Here is a 17,283-nt window from a genome sequence, read left to right as displayed (position 1 = left end):
ATTTAGTGGCAGCTGAACACCCACTTGTGTCTTAAACTACTTAAATCATAGTTCTATAAAATGGCCTTAACCGGCCTCTTGCTTGATGGAATCAAACTAAGTTTATGAGAGAGATGTAGTTGTAGTAATTAATCCACCCATATGAAATAACTATTTTCATTTTTCAGAAAAATTTTAAGTTGCATAACAAGCATATACTTGCGTGACAAGACAATAGACAAATAAAGGAGAGAGAAAATAAGTAGCCACTGGTGATACAGAGTATTCCAGTGTGTTTGATCACCATTCTCCCTAAATAATAAACATTGCTGCTTCTCTAGATGACCTAATAGAACAATACCTCCAAACATACTACGCTCAGGAGACTTCCACTACAGAGCTTCAGGCACTCAAATAAATTAGGCAGATTAGATGGCAAGAGATAAGATGTCCCAAGTTTCTGAGAGAGAATTGTGATACATTCTGGAGGGAACATCTGGTGTGTAACATCAAGTCTTTTATCATTATTTTAGTAATTGTGTAATAAATCCAGCAGGCAACCTCTGAGATTTATAGAGCCTGAAAACCTTCCAAGTCCCAAAACTCAAGTAATTTCATAGTGTTCTTGACATAACGGAAAACAAAGAATTTCATGCACACACAAACCCTATCAAGACAGGCAGAATAGGTAGACACGATTCACACAGGATCATACACCTGCAAACAGTAACCACAGGGACAGTTTAAAAAATTTTCTTCTCACCTGCTGCTGCTTCACAACTGATGCTATCTTTAATGACACAAGGTGGACTCAGGGGCAAAACATCATCATCAAAACTGATCAGATCTCCTTCAACATCTAGTTTACTTTGCAAAGTGGGTGCTGAGGAGTTGGCTGCAGGTGACAATTCCCCCAGAGACTTGGAAACTTTTTCTTGGGCAGATACAGGAGCCCGTGGGGGAGCAGCAATTGGTTTTAGAGTGGCCAAAGAAAAGGCAGGATTTTCTGCACAAGGTGACTTTTTAGGAACGAGAGGCCTTGGAGCAGGAACAGGAAATTTCTTTTGTCCATCGCTGTTCTCTGCAACCGATCCACTCTTTGTATCAAGAAAATCACTACTACTACTTTTTACAAGGCCAGGTTTTGGTTTCTTTGGCAGTTCAGGTTTGGTTGCAACACTGTTCCCAACTGCTTCAGGATGAAGCTGCAATTCCTTGGAAGAAGGTGTTGATTTGCTTTCTGTCCATGCATCCCAATCTCCCGAAACTCTGCTTAGCCCTGGCTTTGGAGCAACTACTGGCTTCTTTGCAGGTATAGGTCTTGGGGCAAATGAACGAGGCGCAATTTCTGGTTTCTTTGCTAATCCTGAGGTATCATTAGTTCCTTGGGTTTCAAAAACTTTGATCCTTGAAACAATACTATTTTGGCTCTTCTCTGTACTCATGCTGTCCACTGCCAAATGATTGTCTAGTAAGCTATCATCTAACACAGACGACTGCTCGACAGAAGGTTGCTGCCTCTCTGTGTTAGACTGGTTCACTTCTTCCCCATTGTCTCTTATCTGACTTTCAGTATTTTTGACAACAGGTCTGAGATTGCTTCTTGATCTTGGCTTTGGCACAGGACATATCACAGCATTGGGATTTTCTTGGCGCTTCTGACCTTCAGAAACTTCAAAACCTATTAAGGAAGTCTCATTTTCTGAAGACCTATTCAGGAGAGATGCAGAAGGCCTAGGAGGTTTCAGAGGACTTTGCCCTACAAAAACCAAAAAAAAGGTTTCAGTTATCTATTCCAGAACACTTGATTTATATTAGTTTTTATCACCATTAGGGTGTGAAACAATGATTTTTGTTCAGAACTTAGTGCTGCTCGTGAAACTGGAATTCTCTTTCGAAAAAAAAACAAATGAAAAAAATGTATGAACTCCAGGAAGAAGCTGAAAGTTGCTAAGATGTACGGCATCTGCAGGCTGTGAGTTCAAAACCTCTTAGCTTGCAGCAGGAAGGGTATGCAAGCAACATCTTGACCAAGGAATATCACAGTGTTTTCCTCAGCTGAGCATTGCACATTCAGCCAGTTACTTTTCAGCCTGAATGTGTAACTGCTGTTACTCCAATTGGACATCTGAGCTCTACTAGCCCCAAAGCAGTTGCCCTTATGGCTGCATTGAGGAAAACATTAAAGATTTTTATTGTAAAGTCATAAAGACACATGACAGTACTCATCTTCCTTGCAGAAGAAGTTTTAACTGTAGTCTAAACATGAATGCAATGGTACTTCAGAAGAGAGGAGTTTTGCAGGAATTTGCAGCATCAATCACTCCCAGAAAAGTAACTGTTATTCACGTTAATTGCTGTACAGATCAATAACGAAGAACACCTTCAAGAAACAGACTACAGTTTTTATGAATGAGAAATCCAAAAATCTCACCTGGATAGCTTGCAGATTCCCAGTGTGCAGGCACACTGTTTTTTACATTACTTGCTGGCAAACGGCTGATTAGTTCCTCTGGAAAGTCAGTTTGTGTTGCAGAAGTAGTGGTATGTCTAGAAGCAGCAGCATTATTGTTATTTGTTGTATTGACTTGCACTTGATTAATTTCTTTTATCACCTGCTCATAAGACGGTGGAAGCTACAAGACAGAGAGAGAAATAGTAATGTATGTCCAGATGTGATCCTTAAAAAACAAAAAGCATATAAATTTAAATATAATATATATAAATAGGAATTTAAAAACACTAAATTAATGTATGCAGAAGAAAAGAGCACTGTCTTTGATTATTCTATGTCATGAAAGCCTAAGCAAGCAAAAACTCCTAGTGGTAATACTGTTTCTCTCTCCTTACTGTGCATTTACCTTTATAATTCAAACACACCTCATGTAAATCCATGCTCACCTCAGCTGGAATAAGCTCATTTGTCCTCCACTGAGCATGAGATGAAGAAGAAGGGAATCCTAATCCCTGAGGAGCGACAGGGCTTGCACCTGGAAACCAGGAGGATGGCCGGAGGGGTTCAGCAGCAACTATTGTAATTTCAGGACGCCTAGAGATGAAGGCAAAGGAGAATAATTATCTAAAATGTTTTAGAATAGTTTTTTTAAATGTAAAATACCAAGGTTTTCTCAGCATGGAAAATCAAAACAGCTCAAGTCTTTTTGATTTAACCAAAGATATCTTTCCATGATTTCAAAGCAACTTACCTGACCTTTCTAACAAGCACTTAGGCTTCCATTCAAAGCACCTAATTAAATGCCTAAGCCAAAAAGTAGGTTTATTGGCTTCAGTGAAATAATTTACGTGCTTAAAGTACTTAAATACAAGTGTAACTCAATTAGATGGAAGTAGTCTTAGTCTTCACGGGATAATGAGAACTAATCATGCATGTGCCTTTAGCCTGCTGCAATGTGAAAACAGTGGGATAGTTAAAACTGCTTCTGGCTGGCTACCTGAAAAGATTCTTTGCCCCAAAGACTTCTGGAGAACCCTCCCACTGTGCTACAGGAAGGCCAGAGCCCACCTCACAAGGCTTTTGGGACAGGGCCTATTTGCTTATAGCATCTAGCATGACAGGGATTTCCGTGGGTTTTTAGGACCTCTAGGTACTGCCGCTGTTTTATTACCGTAACAACTGCTTTAGAGGATAAGCTGCAGCGAGAGCCTCTGTTTCCCAGCTACAGCCCCCAAACCACTGCTGATTAATCTAGAATCCTGCATAAGATGCATTTTGAGAAGTGAGTTCTGTGAGTAGGTGAAGCATCTGCTACAGAAGCCTTGGTCTGCTATCAGAAAAACTGCAGAAACACAGCTTCTAAAATGATTGTAAAAAAATTTAAACAGGGGGGATGCAGTTCCTTCACACCTGAAATAACATCAGACTCAGTTCACCAACTATTCAGGTTGGTGACCTCCTTTCTCAAATCTTTTGAGAAACCGGAATGAGGCCTGAAAGTGTGCTTATTTTCATTGTGAAGTGATCCTGTAAATAGACGTCAGGAACATGAAACAGTTCTACACAGGTTTGTTGTTTGGTTGCATTCCTTTTCTGAGGACACAAACAGCACTCGACCAGAAAACGCAAAATCTTAGTCCACCCTGTGCTTAAGCATCACAGTATTTTTATTTTATTCCAAGTATATTTTATTTTTAAACACAGAAAGGATGAGAAGCAAAAACATAAAACATAAATAAAGAAGAGGAGAAAGATGTAGAAAGTAGTAAGACACAATCTAACAAGTTTTAGAGTAACATCTAACTGCAATACAAATAACTGCATCTTACCTTCTATCCCTCTGCTGTTCACTATGGCTAGAAGTCCGAGAAGCTATTTAAACAAAAGAAACAGAAGTTTTGAAGAAGTTAAAATATACCACCACAGCGATAAGATGAGGATAACAGCATAGCCCATACCAAGCCACCACAAATTAAACAGAGAGCACACAGCATCTGCTCATAAATTCCAGAATTTGACTGGCCGAGGTTTTGAAAAAGATTATTTGTATTAAATACAAGGGGAAGGTTTCAAAAGGTTTAGGGTATAGTTTCATCATCAGTTTAAGTCTTTCTGTGTTCTAGCTACTACCAAAAGACATGGTCCTTCTTCTTTACCACATGTTCCTGCCTCCTGCATTGCCAACCTATAGCTGAAACTTGTTTTACTTTAGCTTAAACAATCCATGAATAAAACACAGAACTGTTAAGCATATCTGGCTTTGTTTTTGATGGCTCACTTCTGAGATGTGTTCTTTTATCTCTTTTTAATTTTTTTTTGTTAGTTTTAAAGAAGGAAAGAGTACTAAGGCACAAAATCTAAGAAGATATTTCACCTTCCTTTATGTAAAAAGAAAAAATTAATGTTTCCTAAAGTTTAATCACTTGTGCACTAAAAGTTAGCAACATTTAAAAAAAAAAAGTGTTTTAAGTTAGATAAAGTAAGTGAATCCTGACCCCTCGATTTTTCTATTTTTGCCATATTTGTATTCAAATGATTTTTTTCAATGGCCACATTATGTTTTCATTTTTATGTCTTCAAAGGGCAAAGAAAGTTATCTGAAGGACAAATTTTGGCATAGCAAGGACAGTTTAAGAAGCAGTAGAGACTTATTGTGCAGAAGCTGACGATTGTGCTGTTCCTGTGCCAAAGACTCAGAGCTGGAATCTGAAATCAGCAAAGCGCACTTGATTTAAGAATCGCAGGGTGGTGTGTCAGACATACCTCTTCCACGGGGCATTTTTGATGTGCACTATTCATGAGTGCTAGAGGAAAAAAAGAAGGGGTTACAGAAGAGGAAGAGGGGGGTGAAGGAGAACAAACCAAGGCTCCAGAGTGCCAGAAACCATGATCAAATGGGTTAGTCACACAAGGACAGCACACGTGCCAAAGATTTAAAAGGACAACTGTAACGTCTATTCACAATATAGTGTCTTAAAAAACTAAAATAAAGCAGATTTTATTTCTAGTTCCACGCTGATTTTAACAATGGGCGTTCAGAAGTTTCCCCTGCCATAAATTAACCGTGAAGAATATAACTGAATATGGAAAAGTCCACTGTATTGCTCAACAAAGTGCCACTGTAGGAACATGGGGAGGGGAAGTCAAATCTCTTTGAATGCTTTATTTAGCTTAAATTCATGGTTTATTTGGGACTGTGCCTTTTCCTCTCCAAAAATACTGGGTGACATTGAGGAGCTGATCCAGACAGCAAGAAGCTGGGATCCCACAATTCACAGCCGCACCTAACAAAGAGGTACGGTCAGGCATGCTGACCTAGGTAAGAGGCATACCTCAAAGTTTCAGCCATAATTGCTCATCTCCTAAACCATTTCTGTAAAAAACAAGTCCCCTACATAACTAACACCTCACCTTCACTTTCCTGTTCACAGACCTTAACACAGCGTTCATCCTACCCCCACATTAAAGGGAAAACTAATAAACAAACAAAAACAACCCCAAACAACCAAACCAACCTATTCCACGTTTAGTTTTACAAAGAGGATGGAAGAAAGTGTTCATTCGGTAAACATATTTAATATAACTGTTCGGGGTACATCCAAATGGTAAGGGCATTAGAAACTAAAGCTAATTAGTGAGGGATGTAAAACTAAACTGATAAACCTGTCAGTTTCTTCCGATCTTTCTTCATTTCTAGATAAAGACTACATACTATTTTCTCCCATGAGACTCTACACATAATTCTATTTATTACAGTTATTAGAACAAATAATAAAAAAAAAAATCTTTAAGACCTTTTTATTTTCTAAAGAGAAGCTAAACAAACCACAGTGAGACACACAAATCTACATAATCCATCAAATCCAGACATTTTTTGTACAAAAATTTCAACTAAACAAGTAAACTCACTTCAAAGCAACACATTAACATTATTTATATAAAAATAACTTTTGTAGCAGATACAAACATATCCTTTCAAAAAGGAGTAACACCTACACCATTACTTATGTTTTCAAAATGTGCCCATTCTGCTGTTTGAAACAAAAACTCCTGAACACTCATGGAATCATCTGCACAAGCGTTTAATAAAAACATTTATTTTTTAGGGACCTCAACTAAGTTCTTCCCTCCTTCCATCAATCGCTCCCCTCTTTTTGCTTTCCTATTTTTGTTAGGACCACACTTCTATAGCAGTTTACTTTGGAAGCTCTAAAATCCACAGGAGGAACAGGGGTGAAACCTACTGCATCTTCTGCTCAAGTATTCCTTGGAGTACCAAGGCAGTAGTAGTCTTTGGATACTGTAAGTCTGTTCTTCGTTCCCTTCGGGGATTGCCTTGAGAAAGTGTGCTATTAATTTTTCCTTCAGATTTCAAATTATGACAGCTTAAAGATTTAAAAAAAAACATTTCTTCCATTAGGGGAGTCAATATAAACGTATTTCAGTGCAGATTTGCATACTGACAAATAGAAACCCCCACTTCCACACTACAAAATGCTGTGGGTGAGAAGTGTTAATATTTTCAGGAGCATAGATTTAGTGGTTTTTAAGTAAAAGGTAAGCAAAGTGGTTAAAGAAGGGGTGGGACAGGAAAACCCAGCACATAAAATCCACACATTTTCTTCTTATAACTTTATTGGTCTCAAGGGAAAGAAAGAATGTCAAATCGACCCATAATATTGTCACTAGAGATATTTATTTCCATTAGTGTCAATGAGGCATCCAAATGTTTTTCCACAGAAAAACAAACAAACAGTTTTTAACCTATTATAGCAGATTTCAAATGAGTAAAGGATTAATGGTAATACTGTAAGCAGGGAACAGATGAGTGACTTAGATTCATTCTTTGTACACAAGTAAGTGGATAAAGCTGGTTAAATATTTTTGGCTGTGCAGGGTACTGCCTGTGCTGTATGCTTATGTTTGAGAATGTTTTTCCTCTACAGTCCCTTCTCTGGGTTGTATTTTTCAAGTGAACTTGGCATTTCATTTCTGTTTGAAACACACAGATTATGGGGCTGGAAGCACTTTAAGCTCTGAGATCAAGATGCCTGTATAAGTACACTTTCTAACAGCCCTTACACCACAAACTCGTAAATGGCAATGATACAGATGAGCTGGTGGCAACTGAAGTCTGACATGCATTTGTGAGTTTTTTGAAAAGAGCTGGGCTAGAATTTACAGTCTTTCAGGCAACTTTTTCAGGCAATATAGAGGAAACTCTGAAGTTCATTCAAGGATCTGCTCAGAGATACCCTCCTGCTGTGAGCACTGAGTGCTTCCACAAAAGAAACACTGCATAATAATATCTGTATATTTCCATTAGCAAATCTGTATGAAATACTGAACAGCTTTGTCACTGCAGACTGCTTTAAAAGCAAGTTCCATTTTCCATTAAAGATTGGAACCATAGCCTCAAATAGCCCAAACCTTGCATGAAATGAAGCTTCATATTTTTCTGATGATTTTTATTTATTGTCCCTTCCCACAGCTGTCAGTAAACATGGTTTGGTGGGTAATATTGGTGGCTGGGGGACAGTGGGACCAGTTATCTTTGAGGTCTTTTCCAACCTTAGCGATTTTATGATTCTTCCAATTAACTGTTTCAGTTAATTCACATTAACTGTTATCAATGGGTTTTAAAGTCATAATATTACTTTCTCCAACAAGCAAATGTGCTAATATGTAAAAATACAGCTTCCATCAATGCTTTTCCAACACCAGGCTAGAAATTTCTACCACCAATACTATGAAGTAAGCAGACTATTCGACTGAGAAGTTATTCTTCTCCCTGAATAGCTGCCTGTGGATAAAAGGTTATTCCTTATGGTCTCGGAGAGAGCCACAATTGTGAGCAAACACTCCTTCCCTTACCTGCTAAGCAATACACCAGCAGAGCTGACAGACTGCTTCCATGCAAGAGGACACACTTAGGGCCTTTGCAATAGTGAGGGTGCTGCATGCATGCAGAAATGCACTCTTCAGTGGGTGCTAAAATGATGAGGTAATACTCAAGCCTAAACCAGAAAAGCCTAATTTCATCCAAGATCTGATAACACTATTTATGTCAAAGTGGAGTTTCAAACTACTGGGAAATTTTCACACGTCTCTGAAATAACAGGCTTGAGGCTTTTCTCCTGAACTATTTCTTGGCACAAGGGGGAGGTCTTGCTCCTTTTCTTCTAGTTCTGTTTCCAGGCACCTCAGAGAAATGTCAGGCTGTCTGACCTTAGAGCTACGCTGATTTAATGCTTGAATGTAGCTAAAAGAGATGCTGCCCAATTCCTCTTCAAAAGAGAGACTTCTGTTCCTTCTCTTGAACCAACATTAGCACTTATATGACCCCACAGTGAGTGAGTTCAGAATGTTAAATCCATGTAAAACTAAGCACTTTCTGTACAGTTTTTGTCCATTTTACCTCCCTGACCCTGCTCACCTTGGGCTCAGACCACTGGCAGCACAGGGGAAGGAGTGTGTCCCCCCAGCAGCAATCTGTTTTCTGCCTCTCCTTCGTGGCTCCAGTTCTTCTTTGGACAACTTCAGTGAGGAAACTGGTCAAAAATTACCTGGGGTGGAGGTGGGGGGGGGGCATGATGGGGATTCCTCTCCCCACCCACAGTGAGATCAAATACCTTCCCACAGCTGACCGAACTGCTGGGCACCAGAGAGGCTGGCATTGCTGCTGAATAAAATCTGTGTAAGTACACCCTTAGGGAAAGCCTGCAGTTTCACTCAAATTTGACAGCAGCGATTTATGAAGATACTTCACTCCTTCCCACACCTTTCCTCAGGCTTTATGTTCCTGCCTCTGCACCAGTCCCTGCATTATGCCAGCCCAAATGTTTGTGCAGATGGGGAGAGAATGAGGTCATGGAATTGATCTGGTTAGGAAAAAATGGGAGCCAAAAAAACCTAGGAAGCCCCCAAGCAAAACAAAACAAAAATGAAAACAAACAAAACGCACAGCCAAAAACGGCTGCAAAACTGCCAAATGACAAGCCACAGCCTCAAAGTGCATACAAGCTGTTACACATCCTTCATTCAGCCACATATTTGCTTAGGACAGAATGAGAATGGAACAAGTTTACAGGTTCTTCCAATATTTTATGGCAGCAGACTTGCCTTTGCAGCCCCACTCCTTAACGCCCCCCTGTTCTGGAATATTGGAGAAGGGAGCAAAAACCCCATTCCCCTTTGTATCACTACTGCAGCACTTAGCTTGCTCCTTTTTATTTTCTTTGGCATGTTGCTGTCTTGGGTGTCCGTGAAAATCATTCCACTGATTTCATTGTGAGCTGGCTTTAGTGGTGTGTTCTCAGCCGAGATCATCATTAAAAACCCAGGGGTAACTTTTGAAGAGTTCAGATGAAAAATGACTCCTGAGAACATCCCATTTTCATGTGCTTGCTTTCTTCAAGCACCTTGGGCTCACTTCTCTGAATTCTACTGAGCTATCAAACAAAGGAAGCAAAATGACACCATCTTCTTATACAGAGTTGTAGTCAGAGTGGCCAAAAGAAAAATAAACCCTCTTCCTCTTTGGCCACAAGACAGGGAGAGATCTACCAGTATACCAGTAAAAAGTGAGTTTAAGCATTGTCCATAGGTTGTAAAGTTGCAACCCTGCAGATACCTGTTGCGTTTCTTTAAAATTAGATATAAACAGCCCACCAAAGCTGTGATTAAGAAAAAAATTTCTAGCACTGCTGGGGAAAAATATTTTTCCAGAGAATACCATACTTTTTCCAGATTAATGGCAAGCAGAGTTAGGAATTATTCAGGGTCCATTTTTCATTTAGATCCATCTTCAGGTATGGCTACTGGCATATATGTATAACCATGGTTTTATGTACAATGCCTTGATATGTGCATGGAGATTTTTTTCTAGCTTATCTGTAGAATTCACATAATATTTACATTTTATCATGGTTATTCACATATTAATATCATTAAGTATAATTATATAACATATGTGTCAGGGCTTCTTGACTAGAATTTTTTGAACTAATTTTTTAAATTGTTTGTGCCTCAAAAGAAGGTATCTCTTGCTACTGTATTTTCAGAACCATACATATAGCAATTACTTCATGATCTTCTATGCATTTTATCAGTTAGACGAGGGCCTGGAGCTTAGGTAGTCTGAGTTAATTCCTGACTCCATGACAAAGGCCCTCTGTGATCTGGTGCTCTCTTTTTTCCAGTATCCTATTTATGGCAGCAATAGCACAGATAAAGTGCTGCATTTTAACTACAGCATCATGTAGACTTGCTCTGAATAAAGCTTTCATGATCCCCTTTGACTACCTCCAACCTAATCCATACTAATGAGCCCGTGACTAATAGATCCAGGGAAACAAATCAGTAGAAACAAATCATACACACTAATGTATTTCCTCCCTGTGGCAGAATCCTTAGGGTTGTTTTGAAAGTACCAAACTGAAATCATGGACAGAAATGGAATAAAAATGAAAAAGGGAGAAAAAGAAACAGTATAAAGTACTTCAGAGAATGCAGCTGAAGAAATTCTCTGTCTGGAAATATCAAGAGCAGGGAAAGAAAAAGAGGAGTTAAAAAAAAATCAGTGAAGAAAAGATTGTACTTTCATACAAGATTACGAAATATTCACTTATTGTGGAAACGAGTCACGTGCATGCAACTAATGCCGTCCCCAATACAGCCAATGAAAAGGTGCTACGGGTTTCTCCTGAAATTATTCTCCTGAAATGAAACAAACTTCTGTTTTGTCAGTGGAGAAAAACTGGGCATACATAACCCAGGTTCTCCAGAGATGGATCATATCTGCACACAAATGCTCTATTGCACAAGTAAGAAAATGTTAGGCAAGAAAGAACAGATCATCAGTAAAGCAAAAAGATGGTCTAACACGAGGAGGAAAAAAAAAAAGAGACATTACTGGCAGCTTTCTTTTCACATAAAATGTTAGCCAGTTAACTAAAGTTAAAAGTTAACTAAAAATTAAGATGTAGCAATCTTACAATATTATGATTCTCAAAAAGTAAGAAAAATAGACTTACATCTCTTGATTGCTGCTCTTATGGATGACAAGGGTCCTTGGCTTAATGAAGAAAGAACAAATGATTACAAAGTGGTTAATGGCTCAAAGAGGAAACAACTAAGTAAGGTCATGCTGAGATTCCCTATACGTTGTACTGGGCTTGCCAAATTGGTTTTTCCCCCGGGTTGCTATCTTAACAGAAACTTGTCCAAAACTCTTGGAGTATACAACTACACCCAACCCCTTCTAATGAAAACCAGGTTGCAGCTTAGCTTAAAGACTGCGAAAAGATAGAAAGCCAATTTTGAAAACCATTTGTTCGCTCAACTGTATGTTCAAGTTCACATTCTGTCTCTTTTGACTGGAAAACTTGGAGAAGAGCCCATGTGGGTGTGTACACTCTCAGATTATTAGCATTTAATGACAACATTCCTGTAAATAAAGGAAATTTACACAGCCAAGTAAACACCTACAGCCCCTCTTTTAAATATTTTTAACAATTTCTTAACAATTGATCTTCACTTTCATTTGGAGTTGCATTTTTCAGTAATAACTCGGGGGTGGGGTTAGACAGGAAGACATGACTACAAAATCGTTGGTACACAAGGACAGAAAAATGTTTCCTTTTTCCAACTCATCTGTTTTCTTGGTAAGACTAAGGTTTCTGATGTCTCTCTCCCGAACATCTTATTTAAAAGATGTAGCAGCCTTTGCTATTTTTGCAGGTACACAATAAAAGTAACCTGAGATTACCATTTTTACAAAGTGTTGCTAAATTGACGAACATATAAACAAACCTGCCATGTGTATGAAGTTAGACAGGAGATTAAAAAACAAACAAACCACAAACATAAATCTACTTCAGAAAAAGGTTCTTTATTTCTTTGATACGGTATGTAAAGAATACTTGGAGATTCCTTTAGAAGAATATTCGGCACTTCTAAGAGGCAGAAAATGGACTATATGTGGTTCAAATTAACACAGTATCTTAATTACAACAGAAAGACATGCTAATCAAGCATCTTCCGGAAACCATGCACCAGAGCCTTCATCAGTAGCAGCAGTAGGAGCAGGAAGGTTGGTGCGGGGAGGGCATGAGCATCCTGTGACCGCTGTCACGGTGCGCAGGGCAGGCACACAGCGCACAGCCACGGTCAGTGCTCAGCCTGGCGCTGCCTGCACTTCCACTGCGATTGCTGCTGGCTGCAGCTCCGCCAGTGGGATGAAGAATAGTGGGGTTGGAGGAGAGAAGAAAGAGACACTTACAAAGAACTTGGATGAAAAATGTCCTCCCTCTACATTCGCTCAGAAAACTAATTAAGACTAGAAATGAATGTTGCCCTGACCGAACTGTCTTCTGAAATACTTTGGCTAGTCTAGGATAAACAATGCCTATTTGTCTGGTTTCAGAAACAGTTCAACTGTGGCTTGGCCCCTCTCCACACAGCTAGCAAAGCCGCATTAGAAAACATTTCTATCAGTCATATTTTATTGCACATTCTCAGCAGAAGAGGATTCTTGCTTTCCTTCAAAATATTCCATCACAATACAGCCTTATCTTCAAGAAACACTTTTAGTTTTATGTTCCTCCCTGATGTACCCAATTTGTCTTTTTTTCTTCCTTCTAACTCAACTCTCTTTCTGTTGGATGTTCATTTTTGAAACTTTATTCTTCTGCCTTCATTGCTGTGAATAACTACAATACTCAGGATTTTAATTATATTTAGTACTGGTAGAAAGGAGATTCAAGTCTGGCAACATGAATCTGAAATCTTTTGGAGGAACAAATACTTTCCATACTCAAAATTCAACAGTTTGTTAAATTCTACTGCAGGAAATTAGGAGATCTATAAGTTGTGCATACTCAAGTATCAGTAAGACCCAAATGGAGCAGGTTAAGTTCTTTCTTCATCCGGCAAGAGCACTTTGAAACTGTTTCAATTTGCCTCAGAATTTGATGAGCACTTTTAGATGTGAGCATGTATCTTTGGCTAGAACTCATAGGAGTCATCATATATGCAAAAGTTCAAGTTTTCTGTGCATTATACTGACCAAAAGAGTATAGAAAAGATCTTAAAATCAAAGTGCAAAGACCTTTCATGAAACCAAGCTGGTGAAGCAGAAGTACAAATATATTATCAGCAAGGCAGTTCAAGCATGCAACAATCTGTATAATTCAGAACCCAAGATAATATGGTTCTGTTTGAAAATTTATGAACTCACAGGCAAAGCAAACTGTTATCAGATAGTTTTTCTTTCCCACTTTCCATTAACAGGTCACCATCGACACCCTTCCTCCTTTCTAACAAAGCACTACATTTGCTGTCCCCAGGAGAGTTTGAACCACATTTAACTTACAATTATTTAAGCCCTTTAAAAGCCAAGAAATGGGAGTTAATTTACAATTTCTTTTTTGTTGTCTTTCCCATGAAACCCTCTAAGGGGACTGCAAATACCATAACTTTGTTACATACAAATCCCCAGTAACTTAAATAAGATGTTGTTTTTAGGGCAGCCTATGATTTTGCCCATACCTCATGCTGAGCTAACCCCACCCTGTTACGCAGGCAACAATTCCTGGTCTCCCATCCCATCTTGCAAAATAAGGAGGGATAAGGTTGTTACTGCCCTCCTCTGCCCCGCAGTTAATGACCACATTTTCTCTCAAGGAATCCAGAAAAATTAGCATAACCAAATCAAATCTATTTCTCCTATTTGATGTGGTAGGAGCTGCAGCAGCGAGTCTGCTGAATGGAGTCCCTGCCTCTTTCCCACCTCCTCCTCCTGTCTGTAAAGCAGAGCAGTAAGCCAAAGTGCGCACACACACATACAAAACCAAACCACAAATGCTCGTGTCAAGGACAAAATGAAGCAGTAAGAAGTTTAATCTGCGTGGGATCTGTGATCCTGGTCCCAGCACGACTCTCCCGACAGTTACACCAGACCGATGGAGGGGATGGCATGGCAACAGCCAGCCCGCAGGGGGACAGCAGCTCCTGCACTGCCCTGCAGCATACACAGACAAAACTCCAAACTCAAACTGCTGGAAGAAAACAGAACAGACAGCAGGAAGCAGGCACTTTCACTGCATAAAAGCCTGATAAACATTAGCTCAAACAGCCCCCCAGCCACACCTAATATGGAGTGAGTACAGATGCAAACCACTCGCTCTGCCCCCATACTATTTACCAGGCAGCAGAGGACAAGCGGAGCAATTCTTTTGACATCTGATTTAAGCTGGACGTCACTCACTGTTAACTTAAAGCACAAACTTTGTTCCATTTCCAACTGAAGCAGCAGCTCTGCTGTGCTTCCCAAGCCAGCCCTTCAGAAGGGGGAACTAGCCCAACTCTGGGCATCCAAACAAACTGGCTTGATAGGTTCAGAGGGGACCTTTAAAGCTGCTGAACTTGCTAGCTGAAAGCAGTCAGGTACTTCAAGTCAGCAGTGATAGGAAAAGTGTCCCACGGGTCACCCTTTCTGAAAGATAAAGAACCTGGAATGGTTCGTTTGAAGATGTTAAGCACCTACTCACTCCTCCTGCGGGCTTTATTCTAGGTTTCAAGGACAGATTTCCCAAATATAAACACTTAAGGAAAGTGCTTCTAAAGCATATTTTAAGCCCACGCATTGGTGAAATAAAATTGTCACCAGCTGCAGCTCTACCTGAAGGCCCGCTCCTGCGAGGTGACTCCTGAACCAAGGCAGCAGCCCCCGGGAAGCAGATGGGAGCAGCACGGGGTTCAAACCACTGAGGTGTCTCTGAACCAGCAGAAGGAATTGTGCCTGTTGGGAGGGTCTGCATTTCACCCAGGGATCCTTCAGCTGTTTTGGGAGCAGCAGTGGCTCCAGCCCAGCTGAGGCCACCTCAGGGACACGTCTGCCGGCTCTGCTCCTGAGCACTGACAGACTCATGCTGCGCTTTGCCTGCTGCTGGAGGCCACAGGCAGTGCTGGCTTGTGATTCCTCCCTCCTGCTTGTAAGCACACCCGCACCGATGTAGGGGGGGTTCCCCAGGCTACCTACAGACTTCTGCCCTATGGGCTGCAGTACTGCTTGGGATAAAAAAGACATCCCAAGCTATGGTCCTGTCTCAGCATCCTTCCTTCATCCACCTCCGACCACTCACCCTCCTATTCTGTGGCACGCATGGGGTGCTCTGCAGGAATCGTGCAACCCTCCACAGCGCCTGCTCCCACAGGAACCTCCCTCTAGCAGGAGGGACACCTTTGGTTTCTTTATCAGAGCTGACGTAACGATGAGTATTCTACAGGAAAACCGATCACACCTATTTCATACATTGCTCTAGAGATTTTTCTGGTGAGAAAAAAATGAAAAAGGACAATCACTTGTTCTAGAAAACAAATATAGTGAAGCATCTGCTCCAAAGATTTATCCTTCACATCACGTTATATGGGATTTTTCTCAGGACATCTGTCCTTTGGTTCACACACCTGTGTAAAAGGCATTTAACACATTTTCAGTTGTGATAATTATTGACTCTTTACACCGGCACTTTAAAAAGTTAAAACATTGCTATTTTTAATATCTTGTGACTTCTTGGAATGCCAGCCAAGAATTTTTCAATAGCTGATGTTGAAATCACTGCGAGGTAAAACACTAGAATAATGAAAGGCACGATCTATTCCTCTCAGTTCCTCTAGAAATCATGCTAGCTTCCTAATAGCCAACGTACCACAATGTAATCTTTTTAAAGCTTATTAGGAAACTGTTAACATTATTTAGAAAACATTATTCCAAACAAAATATTCAAAATATAATGATTTCACCGCAGACTGAGTTCCAGAAAGACGTTAGTATTTCTATAGTAAAATTAAGGCTGGTGCAAAAGACTGAGTTTACCACCATGCAGATGGCAGGCCAAGGACAGAGCTGTTAGTTTACGTGACACATGGACCTGAGATGCAGTTTCTCCCTTGGTATAAGACAAACAGAGAGTGCACAGCCAGTACAGGCTCTCCATTTCCACCAGCCATCCTGTGCCGGTGCTGACATGGCCACGTCTGCTGGATCAGCCATGTGATTTTGCTAATAACAAACACCCCAATTAGTTTTCAGGCAGACAGGCTGACTGCTCCAGCTGGCTGTAGCTCCCCATGAGCACCAGGGTGATGCAAGAGGTGGTGAGAAGGGGCAGCCAGTGAGGCCAGCGGCTGTCCTTGTGGGAAGCAGCTCAGCCTCCACACACAAAACACGACCTTTAGCCTGTGACTCACTTCCAACGTGCGGCTGATCAGACAGCAAATCACCAAACGCTGGCTCTGCCTTGGGTCAGCTGTTCTTCTCGCCCTTCGGCATCAGCTGATTCACTGTTGTGGTTTGGTTTTCTGCTCGTGCTGGTTGCCCAGACTGGCTCGCTGGGAGATCAGACGATCACCAGCAGAAAGCAGCTGGCAGTGGCCTGGCACCATCGTGGCCGCTCTGGAACATGAAGACAGCACCCTCACCTTCCCTGCTAAGTAATGGGATATTGCACCCCATGGCTCTGCGGGAACTAATAAAGATCCGGTCACCTAAGAAATCAAGTGCTCAATACTACAGATCTAGGAAATCAGACTCACCCTGGTACCACTTTACCTCTCTTGGGCCTGGCCCCAAAAGCAAGCAATCCCGAAGCAGTAATTAAGCCCAGTTACAATTCAATCCTCATCACTATGCTGAAGATGTCTGCTTCTGCATCACTAAATGAACAGAGCAACTGTGACTTCCCACTGCTTGGATAAGCAAGGACGTAGTTAAGAAGCAGCTAAAACCCAGCTGCTCAGCTAATTAGAACAGCTCGCATTGATCAGTGTAGGGAGATGGTTTCAGA

The 17,283-nt window shown here is 40.6% G+C and overlaps 1 protein-coding gene across 6 annotated transcripts in view; it reads right to left on the bottom strand.

Moving 5' to 3' along the window:
• SH3D19 (SH3 domain containing 19) overlaps positions 1 to 17,283 on the bottom strand; it is an 83,348-nt gene that overhangs the window by 32,868 nt on the left and 33,197 nt on the right. For 3 of the 6 annotated variants that reach the window (XM_083836335.1, XM_083836336.1, XM_083836337.1), the window contains 6 exons: positions 11,470 to 11,510; positions 5,198 to 5,238; positions 4,264 to 4,306; positions 2,881 to 3,028; positions 2,414 to 2,615; positions 743 to 1,738 (listed from right to left, as the gene is read on the bottom strand). In XM_083836335.1, the coding sequence (XP_083692461.1) occupies positions 743 to 1,738; positions 2,414 to 2,615; positions 2,881 to 3,028; positions 4,264 to 4,306; positions 5,198 to 5,213 (1,405 nt within the window). In that variant the 5' untranslated portion in view covers positions 5,214 to 5,238; positions 11,470 to 11,510. The remainder of the gene's footprint in view (positions 1 to 742; positions 1,739 to 2,413; positions 2,616 to 2,880; positions 3,029 to 4,263; positions 4,307 to 5,197; positions 5,239 to 11,469; positions 11,511 to 17,283) is intronic. The other 3 variants (XM_083836334.1, XM_083836338.1, XM_083836339.1) reach the window with 1 other exon arrangement.

This window comes from Anser anser (genome assembly GCF_964211835.1).
Source record: "Anser anser genome assembly, chromosome: 4".
NCBI lineage: Eukaryota > Metazoa > Chordata > Aves > Anseriformes > Anatidae > Anser > Anser anser.
Note: the sequence above shows the minus strand (reverse complement) of the source record. Positions and strands in the feature narration are given on the sequence as shown.